This window comes from Podarcis erhardii (assembly GCF_964252035.2).
Source record: "Podarcis erhardii genome assembly, chromosome: 2".
Taxonomy (NCBI): Eukaryota; Metazoa; Chordata; class Lepidosauria; order Squamata; family Lacertidae; genus Podarcis; species Podarcis erhardii.
In genome coordinates this window covers 99,058,066-99,077,659 of record NC_138498.1, presented here as the reverse complement: position 1 = coordinate 99,077,659, position 19,594 = coordinate 99,058,066, and the positions used below count along the sequence as shown (strand labels likewise).

The following is a 19,594-nucleotide window of genomic DNA, read 5'->3' as shown; positions in this document are numbered from 1 at the left end:
ATCTTACACTACTTAGTTCTGCTCTAATTCATAATTTTAAAAATGATCATAACACTGTATTCCCTTAGATTCCCTACCTCCACCATACATCTTCCTGAATATTCTAGGTTTAACAAAAGCGATACTTATTAATGTTTTATTTTAACTTAAATTCAGTAACTCTGTTTTTATATATGGTAGGTTCTGTTACAACAATTGCATCTTTTTCTAATACACAAGTGCCCACATTTCTATCATAAAATTACTCCCCCCTCCCCCCCAAGTTGTGTGAGGCTTTATCTATTATTAAGACGTTATCTATTATTAAGACGTTATTCAGACTGTTTCTTTCAATGGCTTAGGCAATTTTCAGTGTTGGGCAAGAAGTCCATGCACAGGTATCAACGCATTTTGTATTTTTTTTATACCCCCAAAGCACAGATACTGGTTGAAAACCCAATATAAACCTTAATATTTGTCTTATTCTCCTATGTACTTGTCCCTTTGTGCAGTTTGCTGCCACCTTTTGTGGATAAAAATGTTTCATTAACTGCCTAGATCTCGCCACTATGAGAGGCAGGATGTTGAACTAGATGAGCCACCTCTGAGCCAGTAGGCTTGTCCCCAGTTTCTTAACCTCCTGCACACTGTTGACACCCAATTACTTTGCAAACCAGCTTGACCATTCTTTCTCAAACCAGTTTAGCAAGGCTTCTACAAATTATTTTAGCTCAATCCAGAGCTCTGTCGTTCTTACACAGCACCGTATCTACTCTGACACCGAGAAACAATATTAAAGAAATGTTTCCCATTAAATGTTTTATGTAAATAATGAATAGGCAACAGTAGCTAGGATTGAATTTAAACACACACACACACACGCTCGTGCACACAGATCATCTATTTGCACAAAGTAATTACAGAATGTGAGATGGGTCTAATACTCCGTCTTATGCAGTATTATGTATCTATTTACTATTCTCATTAAAAAATATATATTCTGTCCTTTTCTTGTATTTAGGGTGGATTACGTACAGTAAAAGAAACTTCAATGAAATGCACTGGAAAACAGTAATAAAACCAGGGTAAGTGGGTGGACTCAACAGTTTAAAACAATACATACACCAGAAACTAAATATGTCTTAATCACCCATGAGCCTGTTCTATCCTGTTTGGCCTAGGCAGGCCTGTCTGCAGGCATGGTGTAATAACAGAGGAAACCTTGCTCTTGTGATTTCGCCAACCTAACCTCTGGCACAGAGCAGCAAGGCCTCTCTCTAGGTGGTACCAGGGGCAAGGGAGGGTTACATGGGAGCAGGTGTTCCTCAAGGTACACAGGCTGTTCACTGCTTTAAAGTTTTAGGCACCATGGCATGGACCTCCAAATCTACCTATTGATGAACGCAGCTATTTTCAAACAAGTGCAGTACGTTCCCTACTACTCAATATTCAAGGCATCTGCTTTCTGCACCAGATGCATTTCCAGGTAGTCTCAAACAAAGAAATACCAATATGAAGTTCAAAATTCTGAAGCCTCTCCATTTTGCACCGGTATTAAACAAGCTGTATTTATTTTCATATGCTGGTTTCTTTTAATATCCCAATAGTTATTCCTGCTTCCAAAAGCTGATCAACTGGAGAATTCTCCCCCCCCCCCCCGCAGCCTGTGCTGCTCATTGCACAAATCAACAAGGCAAGATTGGAAGCATTTGCTCCAGAGGCACCAGCAATCTGAGTCTCTGGGCTTTATCTCTGCCACCTGATCCAAAGCCCTGTAAACGTGCCAACGAACACAGGGAGTTTTTATGTGAGCAGGGCTTCCTATTTACCAGAATGGAGGAGGCATTCATTGTGTGCGAAGAAAGAATTCAATTTAGATATGGATGTGTTAAGTTGTTACAGTCAGGGGGACCCTGGTTGTGTAGGTACACCTCATAACACCCACGAGCAATTGCTGGGCTCCAGAGCCCACGATATGTGTGAAGTTGCAGAGGCACAAAATGGAGAGTTACCTGAAGAGAAAGAAGATGCGCGGCTGCTCGGACAACAGGGGACCTGCAGCCCAGCAAAGCCCAGGCTCCTCTGTGACCCTCTGTCGGCGTCAAAGCCTGCCTGCAGGCCATGAGCCTGGTCTTTGTGCCCAGAGGCACGCTGGTACCAGCCGCGAAGATGCTCTGCTACTAAGGCCTTGTGAATGTTTTTGGTGATGTGTTCAGATTTCACGGACGGCTTCCGCGGCAGGCGAAGGGTGGCGTACGGGTTGTGCGGCACTCTCTCCATCTCGTCCTCGTGGAAAGACCTGAAATCCCGATAGCGGCGCTCGTGTCCATAGTGCGCCGACGAACGATAGGAAGGGTTAACCGTGTACTGGCCCTCTGTGCCATTTTCATACACGTAGCCGCTATTGTAATACACATCGCACTCCGTGTAAGGGGCGTAGCCAGGAATGTAGCAGGTGACCGACGGCTGCTCCTGGCTTTTTGGGTAGCCGCCATTGCGGACGTCCTTCTGGGCAAGGTTTGGCATGCTTCCCGAATTCGCAGCAGAAATGTTCTGCTTCTTGGTCCATCTCCTGTTTCTTGTGCGGTTGTCCAGAGTCTGGGTTGTATAGCAGGGGCTTGGGGTTGAGGTCACATAGTATTCCGCACTGGACTGGCTGGTGTAGGAAGACCCATCATCTAGGATTTCTGTACTGCTGCTTCTCGGAGATTTTGAAAGGGTGAACACTGGCTTTTCGCTGGCAGTCTCAGACAGCAAGTTGGTTTGGGACTCTAAGCTGCCCCTCCGCTGCCTGCAGTGCTGGGGGGATACATCTGGCCTGAGAAAGCAGAAAATAGCCTTTGTTACAAACATGGCATGCAGTTCTACCCAATAAGTAGCATAGGGCAAAGCTACAATACTTTGAATTACAGGAAAGGTAGGCATTGTTTTTAAGTAAAAAAACCATAAGAACAATGAAACAAGCTCTCTATGGAGGCTGTGACGTCTTTTCCCATGAAGCTTTTCATGGGAAGTCCAGCAGGAATCTAACAGGGATATAAAATATCACAAATTTAATGGGAGGTTGGAATACTTCATGTTCCATGGTTGCAGTCTACTCCACAAGAGTCTCAAATATCTACGTGCTATGCTAGGATTTCATGTATCATTGTTGGCATTCGTCTGTCTCGGGAGACAATGGAAGAGTGCAAACCTTGGAGAGTTACAGTGCCTGCTGCGGCTGTAGAGAATGATATGGTGTCACAGGGCTAACCAGTCAGTGGCGTAGCGTGGGGGGTGCAGGGGGGGCTGGCTGCACCGGGAGCAACACCTGGGGGTTAGGGTTAGGGGGCGCAAATCCATGGGTTAGGGGGCGCAAATTACTTGCCTTGCCCCGGGTGCTGACAACCCATGCTACGCCACTGTAACCAGTGTTTCCCAAATTTTTCAGTACTTCCTGAGACAACGTTTATCTGATTCAGAACATCTGTACTATTCAAACATTTGTTGCAAAAAATAAAAGAAAAGAAAAGAAAAGAAAATGAAGGAAGATAAAGCAGCAAAGGAAGCTGAGCAACATTTGAGTTCCACTGAATAATTTCAAGCAAAGCTTGTAATTCCTTCAGTCTCAAGGATACTTAAGAACGTCTAACATTCCTCTGGATAACATCCATCAGGTTAGGGAAATATGGGGAAGTTCCCTCAGCCTTCAAGAGATGTAGGAGCTTGGTTTACTGTTGTTGATTGAATGCCAATATATAAGGAACCAGCAATAACTTACTTCTAGGGGTAAGCAGCTTTTGGGAAATTTTAGGGAAGCTTTTAATGTTTAATAGGTTATTGTATTTTAATCTTCTATTGGAAGCCACCCAGAGTGGCTGGAGAAACCCAGCCAGATGGGCGAGGTATAAATCATAAGTCGTCGTCGTCGTCGTCGTCGTCGTCGTAGTAGTTGTTATTAGCAATGCACCCAATGTCTCAAGCTTTCAAAGGAGTACTATGGCAGACACACCCATGATTTTATCTATTATTTTATGATATGCCTCTTATCATAAAGAAAGATTATGGATGAGCTAATTCTTTTCTGTTGGAAATGCTTTCTGGGGGAAAGAAAGAAGAAAACCAGCTTACTGTAAATGAGTGCTACTATACGCATTGCGTGTGAGAACTGGTGTTGTGGGCATACTTCTTCCACCACGGTGCTGCCTCTCCACTGTTCTGTACGGGCTGCTGTGTGTTGACAAGGGGTCTCTGTGATTATAAATAGAGGAATCCGATATGTGGCCACCATCCCAATATCTTCAATAAAATGCAAAGCAGAACAGCATTCACGTTACTTGCCGACAGATTGAAAGCGGAAGATTTGAAAAACACAGGAAAGATAGTATATAAAGCAAGCACAAAGTTCATGCAGGAAAGCATCTTACAGAATGGCTGGTATTTTGAGAGCTGCAAAAGTGGAACTTTTAAAAACGGGGAGGAAGAGAAAACGAAAATGAAAGCAGAGGTGAAACCAGTTAACTTAGCAGTCATGCTTTGTTGGGATGATGGTGCAAGCTCATGGAATACTAATATACAATCTCAAGTGACATAGAATGGATGAGGAGTGTAGAAGTTAGAAATAATGGTGAGGAATTCACACAAGTGGTTCTGCACATGTACTGAGGATCTCCAGCTTTCTCATTCCCACTGAAGGTCCTTATGCTTCATTAGAAGCAGCTTGGAAAGGTCACCTGGCTTTCTGTAGCAGCCTTTGAAGGGGCACAAAGGATTGCAGTGGTGAGAGAAGAGCTCAGAAAACCCTGGGTGTGGAGATGAAGGCTCTTGAGGTCCTACCTTGAGCCAATAACTTGTTAAGCTTTGCTTGCAAGTTCCACAAGTCCAGCCACTTTTTGTTTAACCTAGCTCCCCTACTGAATAATCTCAAATGTTCAGTGTTGCATGCAAACACAGAGAAATGTGTCTTCAGTTCACGGATGAAAGGAAGTTCAGCCATGAGAAATCGCTCAACGACAACTGCCCCTCTCCCCACCCCCCAAAATTGTGTTGCAAGTCATTTTGCATGCTTTTTTTTAAGAGGCAGAAAAGGTGATGGATGAGTAAATAAATAAATAAATAAATAAATAGATAACAGCAGTATTTTAAAAATATCATCACCTCTGTAGAAAAACTAAGCAAATGTTACTGAAGTTTTTGGCCATGTCAGAAATTCTGTACCTGGAGTGCCTGGATTCAAGGAGTTGCTCATTCATAGAGGACTTCCTGAGATGGATTCTCTCCACCCCAAGGGATTTGGGTGGTGGAGATTTTGGAGAAAGTGGCACAGAGTTTATTCTTTGGCCTGGCACAGCAAGAGAATCGCTACCTGCTTAAAAAAACAACAGCACATGGTTTAAAAACTTGGAAGGATGAGGAAGGCATGTTGTGTGAATCCCTAGCAACCTTCACATCCTTAATTAGAAGAATCTCTCTCTCAACCCTATCATTTTGCATGCTTTTCATTGTGCAGAAAGTTAAATAATACAAAGGGAAAGAAGCAATACATAGTTGGAACAGGATTTAGTTGAATGTAAAGGCAAAGTCATGCACACTCCTGGCATATTTCATGAATTAATTTATTAAGATGTTAGCCTGCTAATGTCATATTTTCCTTAAAAAGGAAGACAGATTTATTACGCCTAAGCAAAATCCCAAGCCACAGGGTTGGACAATGTAACATTTTAATACAGTGCAGCAATGATAGAAACTCAGGTATAAGGGCTGGGTTTTTTAGTATTCAACAGTCATTCAGGTATTAAAGATTCATCCAGTCCTCTTTATAGATTTAGCAACTGAGTTTGCACAAAAGGCTGTTTCCTTAATAACTGTGATTGAGAACTGATGGAGTCTCAGAGTTATATACTCACAGGACTTCCTTATGTAATGCTAATCTAGGATAGTGATTGGGAGGTCAAATAGAACATCAGGAACATAGGAAATTCCATTATTGCAAGTCAGACTATTGGACAATCAAGCTCAGTATTGCCTACAGCGACAGACAGTACCAGCTCTCTAGAAGATTTTCCCAGACTACTTGGAGATATTAGGGACTGAACTGGATTCCTGTTGAGTTACAGGACTTCCCTAGTACTCTGGACTTACTTTCTGACGCATTTTGACCTGTTATAGCAAAAACTTTCCGAGGTTTGAAAGAAGCACATTCAGACCACATGTTCGAAATATCTGTCCCACAAACATGTTTAAGCCCCCAAAACTTTGGAATCAACTTTGGAATTCCTGAGGCTGAATGGGATCAGTATTGTATCTAATGAGACACCAACAGACGTTTCTCGTGCACACATTTGGATGTATACATTGAGATGTAAAGCAATAATCATAATCATAGATAAACAAATTCATGGAACGAGCCCCATGAAGGAGGAGCAAAGTTTTCTATTTATATAGGTATATGCCTGGAACTCTATATCACTTTGGAAAGGGAATGGTTCATGCAGAGCAGCTGGTTGTGCTATTTCATGAAGAGACAGTTGCATTTTCATTCAGTCTCAAAGAGCATAACAGCTGTGACGAGTCAACTGGGGATAGGGGGGCTGTGCAGGAGAGCTAGTTATCTCCCCACCTAATGTGGTCTATACATTTCTCCCAATTCCCAGAGTGGCTTAACAATCAACCTCTCTTCCCAGGGAACTCTGGGAATTGTAACTCTGTGAGGGGAATAACTTTCAGCACCCTTTCCAAACTACAGGTGCCAGGATTCTTTGGGTGAAGCCATGACTGTTTAAAGTGGTATGATACTGCTTCAATTGTAAGATGCGGCCAGAGAGAGAGAGAGAGCGCGAGAGCGAGCGAAAGCCAAGTCCTTAGTTGTAGTCCCAACTCTGGAGCACTCTCCGCTAGAGACTTTCTGACACTGTTGTCTTCACTCTTTTTTATTTGCCCAGGCTTTGAAGCTGCAGTGGAAGCTTTTTATTAGCTTTTCCTTATTTATTCTTTCACTGACTACATCCTATCCGTTGCTCTCCTTGTTGTTTGCGCTCCCCCCCCCGATATATATATTTTTCTTTCATGGCTAGATCCCCAGGGAGCAAGCTTTTCTGAAAGTTTGGAGGGCACAGATCTCCTCCTCTTAAGTGGAAACATTTTTTATTATTATTAAAAAAGGCACTACTGTTTTATTAGCTGGACAATCTAAAACACTTGTGGGCAAACCAAGCTATCACTACCAGTTAATTCTATGCTACGTCTGAAATCGGCATGAGCTTCAAGTTGTGAACATTTTTGCAAAGAAAAAGGAAAAGCTGACGACTAAGTCCTCTTCTTGATGACTCAGAAGAAGCAAGATCAGATATGTTAAAAAGGGAGTCATCTAGGTCATTCCATTATTGGCGGAACCGCAGCCAATTGGGACTGGCCAATCAGAAAAAGCTTGCCGGATCAAAGCTACGGAACAATTCGCACTGTAGGAGTTTGAGCACTAAAGTTACAGGTTATCTGTCTAAGCAATAATGAATGGGAAGGGAGGGACGGAGGGTGTTTCTAGACAGCTAATGACTAGATGAAGGAGTATGGCTAACCCTGCCTGTTGTCAGCTGGCAGGAAACACACAACCCAGATGTCATTATCGCAATTAAATAAATCATGGGAATCCTGAAAATATATATATAAAAAAGGATAATAATCACTTGTTTGTGTGTTAAACAGGGAGCTATATCTCTCAAGGAGGTTGAGAGATTGCATTAGCACGCCAGATTTCTTCTTATTCTCAACAAATTAGCAGTTAAGTCCTTTTCAGAAAATGGCTCAAGGTTAGCTCAGGATCGCCATAAACTTTGCTGTTCAGTGCAATGTTCAAATGATATCATGGGGCTCAATCTTAGGCAACAGTAACGGTGGCAGTGATAAAGGGAGAGGGGGAAAATAGGGTTGCCATACATCCAGAATTTCCTGGACATAGCTGGTATTCAGTCCTTGTAAACATCACCAGGGAAGAAAGCACTGAAATGTCCGGGAAAATCCGGACGTATGGCAGCCCATGTTGGAAGTGTAGATTTTGGCAAATTTCATTAAAAATAGCTGCAAAAGTCTTCTTTTTGACTTTTTTGCAGAAAAAAAGCTCAACACCCCTAGATGACGTCCAAGTATGTGCATATTTGTAATTATTCTGCTGGACAGTGAATGTGTATATTTTTTGCAAGTGTTCAAGGTGGGGCAAGGTGTGGGGCAGAGAGGAAATGGGCAAAAAAGCGTGTCTCTCTTTGCAATGGGGAAGTGGCCAGCTGGGAGTATCCCTCATGGGAGGGATAAACCAACTTCAGTAAACTTTGCCGGCTGCCCAAGTCTTATGTGCTAATCTAGCGTTATGTACAGCCATTACCTTCCTGTTTCTCTAGGTCAGGGATGGTGAGTCTGTGGTCCTCCAGATGTTGCTAGTCTACAACTTCCACCATCCCTGATCGTTGATCATGCTGGCTGGGGCTGTTGGAGACCAACAACCACTGGTGGGGCACAGGTTCCCCACTCCTGCTCTTAAAGAAAAGGAATAGACAGAAATCCTCATAGACCCTCATGCTGTCTTTAGGAATAAGCCTGGCTTTTTTTTAAGGCTCTGTACAATACATTCCAGTCGTGGACTGTTGCAGGGGGAATAGCCAGTTCCCTAAGAATTTGTTGTTGTTGTTTAGTCGTGTCCGACTCTTCGTGACCCCATGGACCAGAGCACGACAGGCACTTCTGTCTTCCACTGCCTCTCGCAGTTTAGTCAAACTCATGCTGGTAGCTTTGAGAACACTATCAAACCATCTCGTCCTCTGTTGTCCCCTTCTCCTTGTGCCCTCCATCTTTCCCAACATCAGGGTCTTCTCTTCTCATGAGGTGGCCAAAGTGAGAAGAGAAGACTCTCTGGAAAAGACCCTGATGTTGGGAAAAATGGAGGGCACAAGGAGAAGGGGACGACAGAGGATGAGATGGTTGGATAGTGTTCTCATACGCAGTGTAAAATTAGGGAGTTGGGACATTCCCAACTTTGCTGTGTTTTATCCGTTTGTGTTGAAAAGCAAAAGCCACATACCATCTTCAAATGTTGTTGTGTCAGACAAAGAGCTGCTCTCAGAAGGGATGATTTCATCTAGGGGGGAAAGAAAAGAAAAAAGCTTAAAAAAAGACAAATGTTACAATCTGGAATTTTAAACACAGGGCACAGTCGTTGGGTTCACTCACTCAGGTTTGTGTATATTTACAGGTTCTGATATAATGATCAACCAAAATTACCAACGGGAGTACTAAGAACAAACACATAAATACAGCCCCACAACTTAAAAATAACCAGGAAAAAATAGAATCCAAAACTGCCTTTTGATAGCAGGTGTGTTGGTTACTTCAGAAAAATAAGCATCTCTAGCATAGTCAGAGAATCTAACTAGTCTCAGATTCTGGGAGGAATAATGCCAAACAAATCAGCTGTTGGCAATTTTTAAAATTCTTCTCTATATTACAATAGCGTCCATTGATGCTGGGCCACACACATAACATTTGCTGCACTCTGCACAAATGGTCACCACTATGAAATGCACAGGAGTCATACCAGAGCCTTTTACCATCACCCAGGATGTGCCAGCAGACAGCCCTGCACAAGCAAGACCAACAAAACTGTGGATATGGCTGCCAAATACATTTGATCTACCCACAACTGTGTTTTCTGTTGAGCAGCTCCAGAAAGACACAGCTGCAACAGATTCATTGCTGGACCAGAAAGCTAATCGGCAAACTTTCCAAAAGAACTATTCACCTCTTTTTATACTGGCAGATTTCAGAAGGATGAGGTGGCAACCAGCAGCCACACAAGCTGCTTGCAGAGTGTTTGGAAGAGCCCTTGGCAGAAACTGATGGAGCACATTGCTGATCTCTTACAAGGCTAGCTAGTCATTGCCCACAATGAGAAAAGACAGGCAATGAACTTGAGAAATGGCAGACACTACCTGCTGTAGGCCAAGTTTTTTCTTTGTCTAGCAAATAGCATGATAAATAATAATGGTAAACAGACATTAATAAAATAATTGCAAAACAGAACTTAATAATAAAAAGTAGGTCATTTTTCAACATGTTAAGGCAGCCACGAGTGTCCCAAATTCTGCAATCCTTTTCTTTTGACACTCAAAATCAATTCTCTGGTTCCTCATGACTGTAGAGAAGTGCTGAAATACAACCAGGCTTGCTTGGTCTGTCTTCTTTCCATGAACTTCTATACACAAAGCTCTTTTTCTCTTCTCTCTCTCTCTCTATTATGTGTATTTTGTCCCCTTTAGCTTTTTGGCTTGATGCATCATTCTGTTCCCGTATCTTTGTTCAAAGCAGTCCTCAAAAAAACTTTCATCATCCTCACTTTGTTCTTTGAAGTAGGGAAGAATATTTTGTGATACCCAAGATCCCAATTCTAAGAGACATCTTATTTTCTTACAAATAACACTTCTAAGATAAGGGTATATATTCTAAATTCACCCTCTCTCACGTGTAAACACTGGGGGTTGCAATGGCAGCACCCAACCCATTCTAAACTAGCCTAGAAGGAACTTCCTGTCTTGCTACTTACACCATTTTATTGAATCATAGGTTTCTTAAGTGCAAAGGCAAGCATCAGGATAATCTATAGTAATGGGCGCCAATTATTACTCTTTGTATCATTATCATATCCCTTGATATTTCCCCCTTTACCCTGATGATAACAACACTGTGATTTTTGCATTCCTGAACATTTTGCAAGGAATTATTTTTCAGTGATCTCATGTTTAAACAATGGAGGTTACAACTGCATTGCTTAGGCCACTTTAGCACAGAAGGGAGTTCCTAGTTTGTAATCACCATGTCATATCCTTTTATTAGTGTTTACCCAAACACATCATGGTAATGGACATTTCCAAAAGCGGCTCAAATACTGGAAGGAATTTGTTTTATTTCCAAAAGCGTTTTTCTTCTCCTCCATCTCTCCCCTTGCCACATCCTATGTGACATTACATACAAAGGGTGAAGTACAAACTCTTAGCTTTAAAATCAGAGATGAGTAGATGCCAACAGCATGCCAGAAACCATACTGATGTCAGATAAGCAAGTTGTGCAGGTCTGCTGGGCAAATAATATGGTTCAGTTGCAAGTCAGTGTGAAACTGCTAGTCAACTACAGTGCAGAATACAGAAGGAACTGGCTTTCATTGGCAGGCAACTAACATTGAAACTGACCCATGGCTTGGCCCCCATGCCAATTGTCCAGCTTTTGCTCCCAGCAACTAGCACCTTTTAGGCTTTCTTTGGCTTGATTAAAGAGTCCATTTTGGTATCCGGCCATTTTCTCCCCATGAAGGTGTCATAATCACCATCACCCTAATCCTCTTAATCTTCACTTTGATAAACTGTACTAAATTGTACTCTTCATGCTCCTGCCTGATCTGGTTTGTTTCCCAACGCCTGAGTCATTTCAGGGAGCTCTCCTCTGTACATTTCAGTGTCATTTCAAAATGCAGGAACCACCTCTGGACCAACCACTCAGGCCCATGCATTTTCCTGCATTCATCCTCCCACGTGTCTGCCCAGCATATAGGTGTTGACGGCTAGGTGAAACAAATGGCTCTGCATCAGTTCCCAGGGCAGCCTGGGGTAATGTGCCTGAATGGAAGGGGCCATCAGGATGCCATCCATACTCAAACCAGGCCACTTTTGTCTCGTAGATAAAATAGTGCAAGTGTGCCTAAAGCAGCCGTGCCAAATTCCTCCCCCCCACCCCATCCCCCACCCCATCCTGCTTCAGCAGCCTGCCATGCCCCATCCTATCAAAACAACAACAAACAAACCTATGGTCATGTAAAGCATACTCAATAAACACGCGAGACGTAACTGGCTGTGTTCTTAGATAAATAAGGTATACTATTCATGTATCAAATCATAAATTTCAACGGAAGTAACTCATAAAGTTCAACAAACATACAAAGCAGAAGACCCAGTGGATCAGATCATTCTCTAGTTAGTTCATGCTTAAGGTCCATCCTTGTAATGGTGTCTATTCCACCTGTCTGCTCATAAGGTCCAAACAATCCACATGAAAGTTTGTTACAGTTCCACAAAATCCTTTCACAGAGTCTAAGACAAGGATTTTCAGAATATTGCCCTTGTTTTGCCATCCTGGGCTTCATCAGTAGTTAAAGCTCATATGTGTTTGCTTATGCATGAACTGACTAGAGAATGATCTGATCCACTGGGTCTTCCGCTTTGCTCATTTGTTGAACTTTACGAGTTACTTCCGTTGAAATTTATGATTTGATACATGAATAGTATACCTTATTTATCTAAGAACATAGATGGTTACATCTTGTATGCCTCATCCTATGCCAGGAGGTTCAAGGGGGTGTAATAGAGTTTCCGAAGGAGACAGGAAATCCCCACTGCACAAGAAGCATTCCTCTTGCTTGTCTCTGCATCCAACCCATTACTGTCCTCTGTTGACTTCTTAAAATGTTCAGTTCATTGAAAGGCACACAGGTAATACAATACTGAAGTCATCTTATTATCTACAGGTAATAAAATATGCCCTGCCAGCTACTCACAGCTACATGAACATACATGCAGTTGTAAAAATGGCTGCTGTGCGTAGAAATGACGGCATGGTGGCACATCAAAGGGAAGTAGCTATAGGGCTAGTTGGAACAACTTGGTTTGGAAACTGAAGAGGCCTAATTTGGACTTCTCAAAAGCCATATTTGGGACTCAGGAGCTTCTTCTTTTTTTAAGAGCCCCTGGGCAGACGATGACTGCTGTGCATCATCTAGCCAGTATTTATTCACCCTGCTGTGCATTATACAACTGGCCCTAGATTGTCCCCTGTTCAGGGGGAGCAGCCTCCTCTAAAATCATCATTCCAGCTCTTAGAAAAAAGCAGTGTTTACAAGTACCTTACAATCCTCTTTCACAATGGGTCTCTTATATAGGCACTGTCTCATTACAACGTCGTTACTTTACAAACTCTTAAAGACAACTGACATATACTATGCACGCTTCATTCTTGCTATCTTGCTGGGAATTCACAACCAGACACCCTTTCCCTTGCTGCCAACTTTTCTTACATGTCTTAAGACCTAGCTTTAATTATGTGCTTGATTCATAATGCGCCCAGCATTAGCCAAGAGATCACACAACAATTTCTGCTAAAATCAGCATCCAATACTCAACAGAACAAGGTACCACACTAGTTTCGGCTGGGAGATGCCGCCAGCCCTTCGACATACAGCAATTCGTTGGTTTGCGTTCTCCCTCGAACATGCCAGCGCTTGTGCTGCACTTTGAGACTCTGTTCCCTTTTAACCACATCTTACATAAAACACGGCAGCCAGATTACAGGTAAGCTCCAGACTTTGCTGAACGCAGAGGCTCTGGTTTCTGGTGGGCAGGACTGCATCTTTGCCTGCCGTTGGTATCAAAACCATGTTTTTCTTCCACAAGAGAAAAACACACCCAACAAAAAGCACTTGAAAAACAGATTCTCTCCTCCCCCACCCCCCATCCTCATAAGAATGTTGTTAGATCTCTGATACCTGGTAAGGTCAGGGTTGATTTCTGTGTAGGCTTCTTTCCACACTTGATCCTATACTCATTAATGGAATTTTCAATCTCCTGAAGCTTTTTCACTGCCTCTATGTACTCCTGTTTCCTTTTCTTCTTCACATTTTTGCATAGGTCTGGCTCACTGGAAAGTTTCTTCACGGCTTCCACCATCTTTTGCTGTATGAAAAAGTTGCTCTCCAGATTCTGCAGAGCTGGGTCCTACGGAGCCAAAGTAAAGTAAAATAAAATAAAATAGGGATTTCCCACTTTGGAACCTGAATTTAAGCCAAGTCTTTGGTCTTTTGAGGTTTGAACAACAACAAAAAATTGACTTCAGGATATGCAACAAAGAATAGGGAGGGCTTGTAGACTCATCTGTACGTAGCACTGGGTGGCCTGATGTGGAAAGCCAGGGTATTTATAAAAGGCCAACATTTCACACCCATTTTCAGAACATCTGCCAAAAGCTAAACACCAGACTCCCTCCATTGCCAGTAAAGCATTTGCATTGCTATGCTAAGGACAACCTGTTGCCAGGCTTTTCTACAAAAGGGTTAGCAAGGTGTAAACATCAATATAATGATGCCCATAATGCTGGAAGCTTTATTACTCAGTGTTTGTAAACAATTATGAAGAGACCAGATGAAAGGAGGCACACACATATAAACCCCAAAGCACTCCTTATTATTTACTAGACAATTATGATTCAAAAGCATTCATGTTCATATATACAAACAAGGACCTCGGTTTATGCTATCCTCACATAAGGGAATGGGATCCTACTAACAGAGAGGTGTAAATAACCCATTAGCCACAAAAAAGTAAAAGCCAGCCAGCCTTCAGGGCAAGTTACTGTTTGAAATACAGAAGGATAAGGTGAAAACCAGAATACGTGGCATCTTTCTCTAAAAGAGAAAATCTGCTTCTGGCTTCCACAAGTTCTCCAAACAACACATATTTGTGACTTTGGCAACAGTGTTCCCATATCTTATATAAGAAGCATCAATCTGAGGCAAACAAGACTCAGAGAAGCTAAGCACTTGCCCCAGGCAGCCTCTGCAGCCATCTCGCTATACTGTTATTGAGCATGGAACATGGGGGACCTAGTTGCCATTATCCCAGTCCTTCAACATAATCATTAATTGCATCATACATGCAATGAAAAGATTACTTTAGCTCTTTGTCAGAACTGCAAATGATTTGTGTCTACCCCGCCCAATAAATGCTTGTCAACACAGGATGCACCTACAGACTGTCAGTATACTGTGGGAGGAATTCAAGAGCACACTGGAACTTTAGGCTTGCACATTTAACATTTGCAAAGCGGTGGGGAAATGCATTGAAAAGTGTGGGAAGAGCAAATGATTAATGGGAAGACATGTAAACACCTCCATAAGCGAAAACAGGATAAATGCTCATTGTGTCATGTAACTGCCCCGAAAACAAATCAGAATGAATGCTTAGTAAAGTCTACCCACCATGCAAGCTATGTGCAAGCAAATCGATGATGAATGGTGAACAAACAGGAGGCACCCGTAGCCAGAGTGCCAAATCGCACTCTAGCTATGTCTTTCCCACCCAATCCATCAGTGGTAGGGTAGGATAGCTTTAAGATTCTGTAGGTGAGGGGAGCAAAAGGGAATCCTTCTAAAGGGGGTAAACATTATAGCACAGGTGACACTCAACTGACGCAGGAGTTACGTTTCAGGGATTACGCATAAAGTCAAAATCGCGTATAGTCAAAACACTTTGAGTTCAATGGATTGCCAAAGTTATTTTTATAACTTTGGATTGCCAAAGTTATTTTTCCAAAGCACCCACCCCCTTTCTTATTTTTTAATATTCTTCTGCCAAGAGCAAAAAGCTGCACAAATTAAATGTGTGCAAGTAGTGAGTTACCTGTACTGTGAAGTGGGGGTAGCTGCGTGTGGCAACAGGGTTTGAAACCCCAAATTTGGAGCTTATTTTAGTGTTCCTAGCTTAGGAACTGCTCCCAATTACGCATTACAGGGGACATTACGTGCATAAAGCAAGCATGCATGGTGAGTGCCAGTCTCTGAGTGTATCCTTAACAGAGTGCCAATTGGGTAAAACAAAAACCCATGCAACTTGCTTGGGCTTGGTTCCACTCTGCAGTCATGTGTGAAGAGGGCTGTATTCCAGCATGCCAATGTCCCTATATCATTTCCTACATTAGCTCCGAGTTGGCACCATAATGGTATCTGGCAGCCAACAGAAATGGTTGCCTTTCAAATCCATGAGGAATATGTGGGAATCAAGGATTTCGCAAAGTAAATGTGAAACAACTTTGAAGGACAGACCAAGAGGTTCAGGTCAGAGCTACAGAAGTAGCAAGTGCAGAATTCGAGCCTCACCCTCCCTTATGGGGCAGGAACCCCCGCCCCCAAGTTATCAACTCCCTAGGAGAGGTGAAGTATGTACGTTTTCCCAGCTTCCCAGGAGAGGTAAAATGAGTGCAGTTTCTCAACCACAATGTAATTTGGCAGAACAAAATCTATTAAGCACGCCCCTATGTGTTAAACGCTTTAGTGAAACTACTGGCCGAAATTCCCAGCAATTTAAATATTTAAATCTTTACTGAGGCCAGATAGCTTTTAAAGCCATTATGCAAGGGCTGAATTCTGCACATAAATAATTAAGTGAGGCTTAATCTTTGTTTCAGAACATGTCTACACAGATTTCCAGCAATTGCACTATCTGGGATTTCCCTTCACTGACCCAACGCAAACCAAAACCAAGAAGCTGTGAAGCCAATGTAAGACATGGCATCTGGGAGATGGTCCCAATGTCACACGTTTTACAGCCTTGTAAAGTAAGTGAAACCTGCAACGGGGCTTGCACATACCTCCTCGCTGGGAAGCAGGTTGCCATCCAATTTGAAGGCTGTGCCTACACGCCTTCTGACCTGAGGTGGTTTCTCTCCTGTGCCCAGGGGGTATTCCTTTGGCATTTTCCCAGTGAGCTCCTATGGAGGGGAAGAAAAGCAGTATTAGGAAAAATGAGTGTGGACATCATAGGAACCTGCCTCATGCACTCAGAGCGGTGGGTTCACCTAGCTCACTACTGATAACCCCGGCTGGCAGCTGTTCTCTGAAGTTTCAGGCAAGAGTTTTTCCTGGCCCTACCTGGGATATATTGGGGGTTGAACCTGGGACCTTCTGCATGCAAAGCAGAAGCCCTGCCCCTGAGCTACAAGCCCTGTCCTGGACCCACGCTAAAGAAAAGCAAGCAGCAGGTCTCACCGCTTCCCGTAGGCAGATTTTCTTCAGTTCGTCAACTTTCTGCAAAAGCTTCTCCTGCAAAAGCTTTTCTTTCTTTTTCAGCTCCAATATTTTCTCTTTCTTTTGCTCTTCGCTGGCCTCTGAATCTTGAGACCCTGTAAGATCCAATGATTTGTAAACTCATTCCTCCTTTTGGACTCAAAGAGTTAGCTGCTGGGTGGGGTGGGGTGGATGGCTAACATCTTACATCTTTTCTTAGTTAAAGGTGGCCTTTTCAAAGTTGGACACAACAGAACTAGAGTTAAATTGAAGGGAAAACCTCTGTTGCCAACCAAGATAGGCAAACATGCATCGAATCTACTTAAAATGGATTACAGTGCCCCCCAAAAGTGCACTTCAATTTGACCTTTTGAACCTTTCAATTAGAATCCTCCTTCCAAGCAGATTTTCCATATTTGTTGCAGGATCTGTGGGTTGCACATAAATCAATAGAATCACACAGAATTGTAACTGTAGAGTTGGAAGGAATACACCAAGGGTCATCTAGTCCAAACCTCTGCAATGCAGGAATCTCAACATGCGAGTCCCCCATCCAAACTGAAACCACACAGGACTCTGCTTAGCTTTGCAAATGTGCTAGCAGTTTTATTGCTGTACCACTAGGAGGAACTAATCATCAAACAACGCTTTAAATGTGCATACAGGTGACGTCTGGTATGTACATGTTTTATAGAGAATTCATGGACAAAGTGGTGCAATCCTGCAAAGCTAGGCTTTTCATTTTGCACTGCAAATCCCAGAATATAGGGCAGCAAGTTGGCTGCTGCACCTAAGGGCAGAGTATGCTGAAGGAGAAGGGGACATACAGGAAGCCTCTGTAGGTCACTTGGGTGGGGCAGGAAGGAGAAGGTACTAACTATACCTGACTGCCCTGATATTGCCCTAGGTAAACCTGTGTTGCAGGAGTGGTGTTGACTACACCAGAAATTTTCAACCTTGGGCCTGCTGATGCTGTTGGACAACAACTCCCAGCATCCCAGCCCAGCTACTTGAGACAATGCTCAGGGATCATGGGAGTTGCTGTAGTTCCAACAATGCCTGGGAACCCAAGATGGAAGAAAGCTGGTCTATATCAAGGCTTCCCCAACTGCGGAATGTGGACAACTAGCAGTCTGCAAGCTTCATTTGGGTGGACTGCAGCACACCTGTGAAGCACACTTCTTACAGTTTGAATTCTGTAGAATTTGAATTGCAGGACAACAAAAGGGGCAGGGGAGAAAACAATCTACCTCCAGTGAGACCTGTTTTAGAGATCACAAGCTCTGTCTCTTGCTTCCCTCACCATAAGTCTGTGCAGAAGGGGGGCTGCAGGGGATGGAAGACGATGACTATTATTACCGCGAAGGAACTAGGTTCCATAGGGAGGCATGTTAACAGCTAGAAATGAATCGTTTTAGGAAACTAGAGTTGTTTTATGCAGTGGGATATAAAAAAGGTGAGAGAAAATTGCCAAATCAGCACAAGCTCAGGGAAAAGAAAGGCTGACTTCCCTTGTTTCGATTGTGGTGTGTGTGTGTGTGTGTGTGTGTGTGTGTGTGTGTGTGTGTGTGTTGTAAAACAGCAATTGTGGATGCGTGATATAGTAGAATTTCACCCATGTTAAGGAAAGACATATTTTCCTTGTACTACATGCAACTGAGTTACATAATACAGACACCTAGACTCCAAACAGAAGACATTTGAAACAATATGTGTTACCTGAGGAGATTAGGCTACCATTGCTGGCCATAATAAGTTGACTCTTTGCTTCCAAAGTGGCTAATTTCGAAACCTTCGGTGTTCCCATCTCTGTTAAGTCCATTGCAATATCGTCCAAGCTTCTGGCTGAGGTGATTTTTGCCTAGAACAATTTAAACACACACACACACACACACACAAAAGTGAGTGATCGTGTACAATCAGCTTAGCCCTAGCGAAGACTCCAAACAAAAGGGAAATAGAAGATGGCCTTTTGCTCCACTCCAAGAGCTACATGCATGCTGTCTCACTATTTAACTTATGTCCTGGGCACTGATCACTAAAGCCAACTTGACTATCTATTAGAGGCTCAAAACGAACAGAAGGGAAAACAGGCAGTAAAAAATAAATAAATAAAAATGCCCCCTAGGCACAGGGCCCTCATATTTACGGGACTGCCTCTCCTGGTATGCCCTGCAGAGGACCTGAAGGTCCATGAATAACCTTAGTTTAGAGGTTCTGGGCCCAAAGGAAGTCAGACTATCCTCCACCAGGGTCAGGGCCTTTTCAGTGATGGCTCTGACATGGTTGAATGCTCTGTCCCATAAGACTAGGGCCCTTCAGGATTTAACCTCCTTCTGTCGGGCCTGTAAGACAGAGCTATTCCACCTGGCCTTTAATTTGAACTTAGCCTGATCTTTTATTTCCCTTCTCTTCCCTCTCCCTCCCCCTTTTGAAGATTACCCACTCTGGGACCCCACAGCTAATTCTCCCCTGGCCTCCTTGTAGGACTAATTCAGCCAGCTAGCCCTGGTGACTATCAAATGCTTATTAGATGGATTTCCCCCAAATTGATTTTATTGTTATACATGTTTTTATACTGTGTTTTATGCTGCTTTTACAGTTAAGTGTTTTAAATTTGTTGTTAGCTGTCCTAAGCCCAGTTGTCTGAACCGGGAAGGGCGGGGTATAAATAAGAATAAGAATATAGGAACAGAATAAGAGTTCTTAAGGGAAGGGCCATGGCTCAGTAGTAGAGCATCTGTCCTGAATGCAGAAGGTCCTGGGTTCAATCCC

At 43.0% G+C, this 19,594-nt stretch overlaps 1 protein-coding gene across 1 annotated transcript in view; it reads right to left on the bottom strand.

The window, feature by feature from the left end:
* FRMD4B (FERM domain containing 4B) overlaps nucleotides 1-19,594 on the bottom strand; it is a 139,072-nt gene that overhangs the window by 3,102 nt on the left and 116,376 nt on the right. Inside the window, exons 14-21 of the mRNA XM_081850049.1 lie at nucleotides 18,539-18,680; nucleotides 16,802-16,935; nucleotides 16,405-16,524; nucleotides 13,529-13,757; nucleotides 9,026-9,082; nucleotides 5,176-5,323; nucleotides 4,090-4,209; nucleotides 1,921-2,797 (exon numbers count right to left, since the gene is read on the bottom strand). Of these exons, the coding sequence (XP_081706175.1) occupies nucleotides 1,921-2,797; nucleotides 4,090-4,209; nucleotides 5,176-5,323; nucleotides 9,026-9,082; nucleotides 13,529-13,757; nucleotides 16,405-16,524; nucleotides 16,802-16,935; nucleotides 18,539-18,680 (1,827 nt within the window). The remainder of the gene's footprint in view (nucleotides 1-1,920; nucleotides 2,798-4,089; nucleotides 4,210-5,175; nucleotides 5,324-9,025; nucleotides 9,083-13,528; nucleotides 13,758-16,404; nucleotides 16,525-16,801; nucleotides 16,936-18,538; nucleotides 18,681-19,594) is intronic.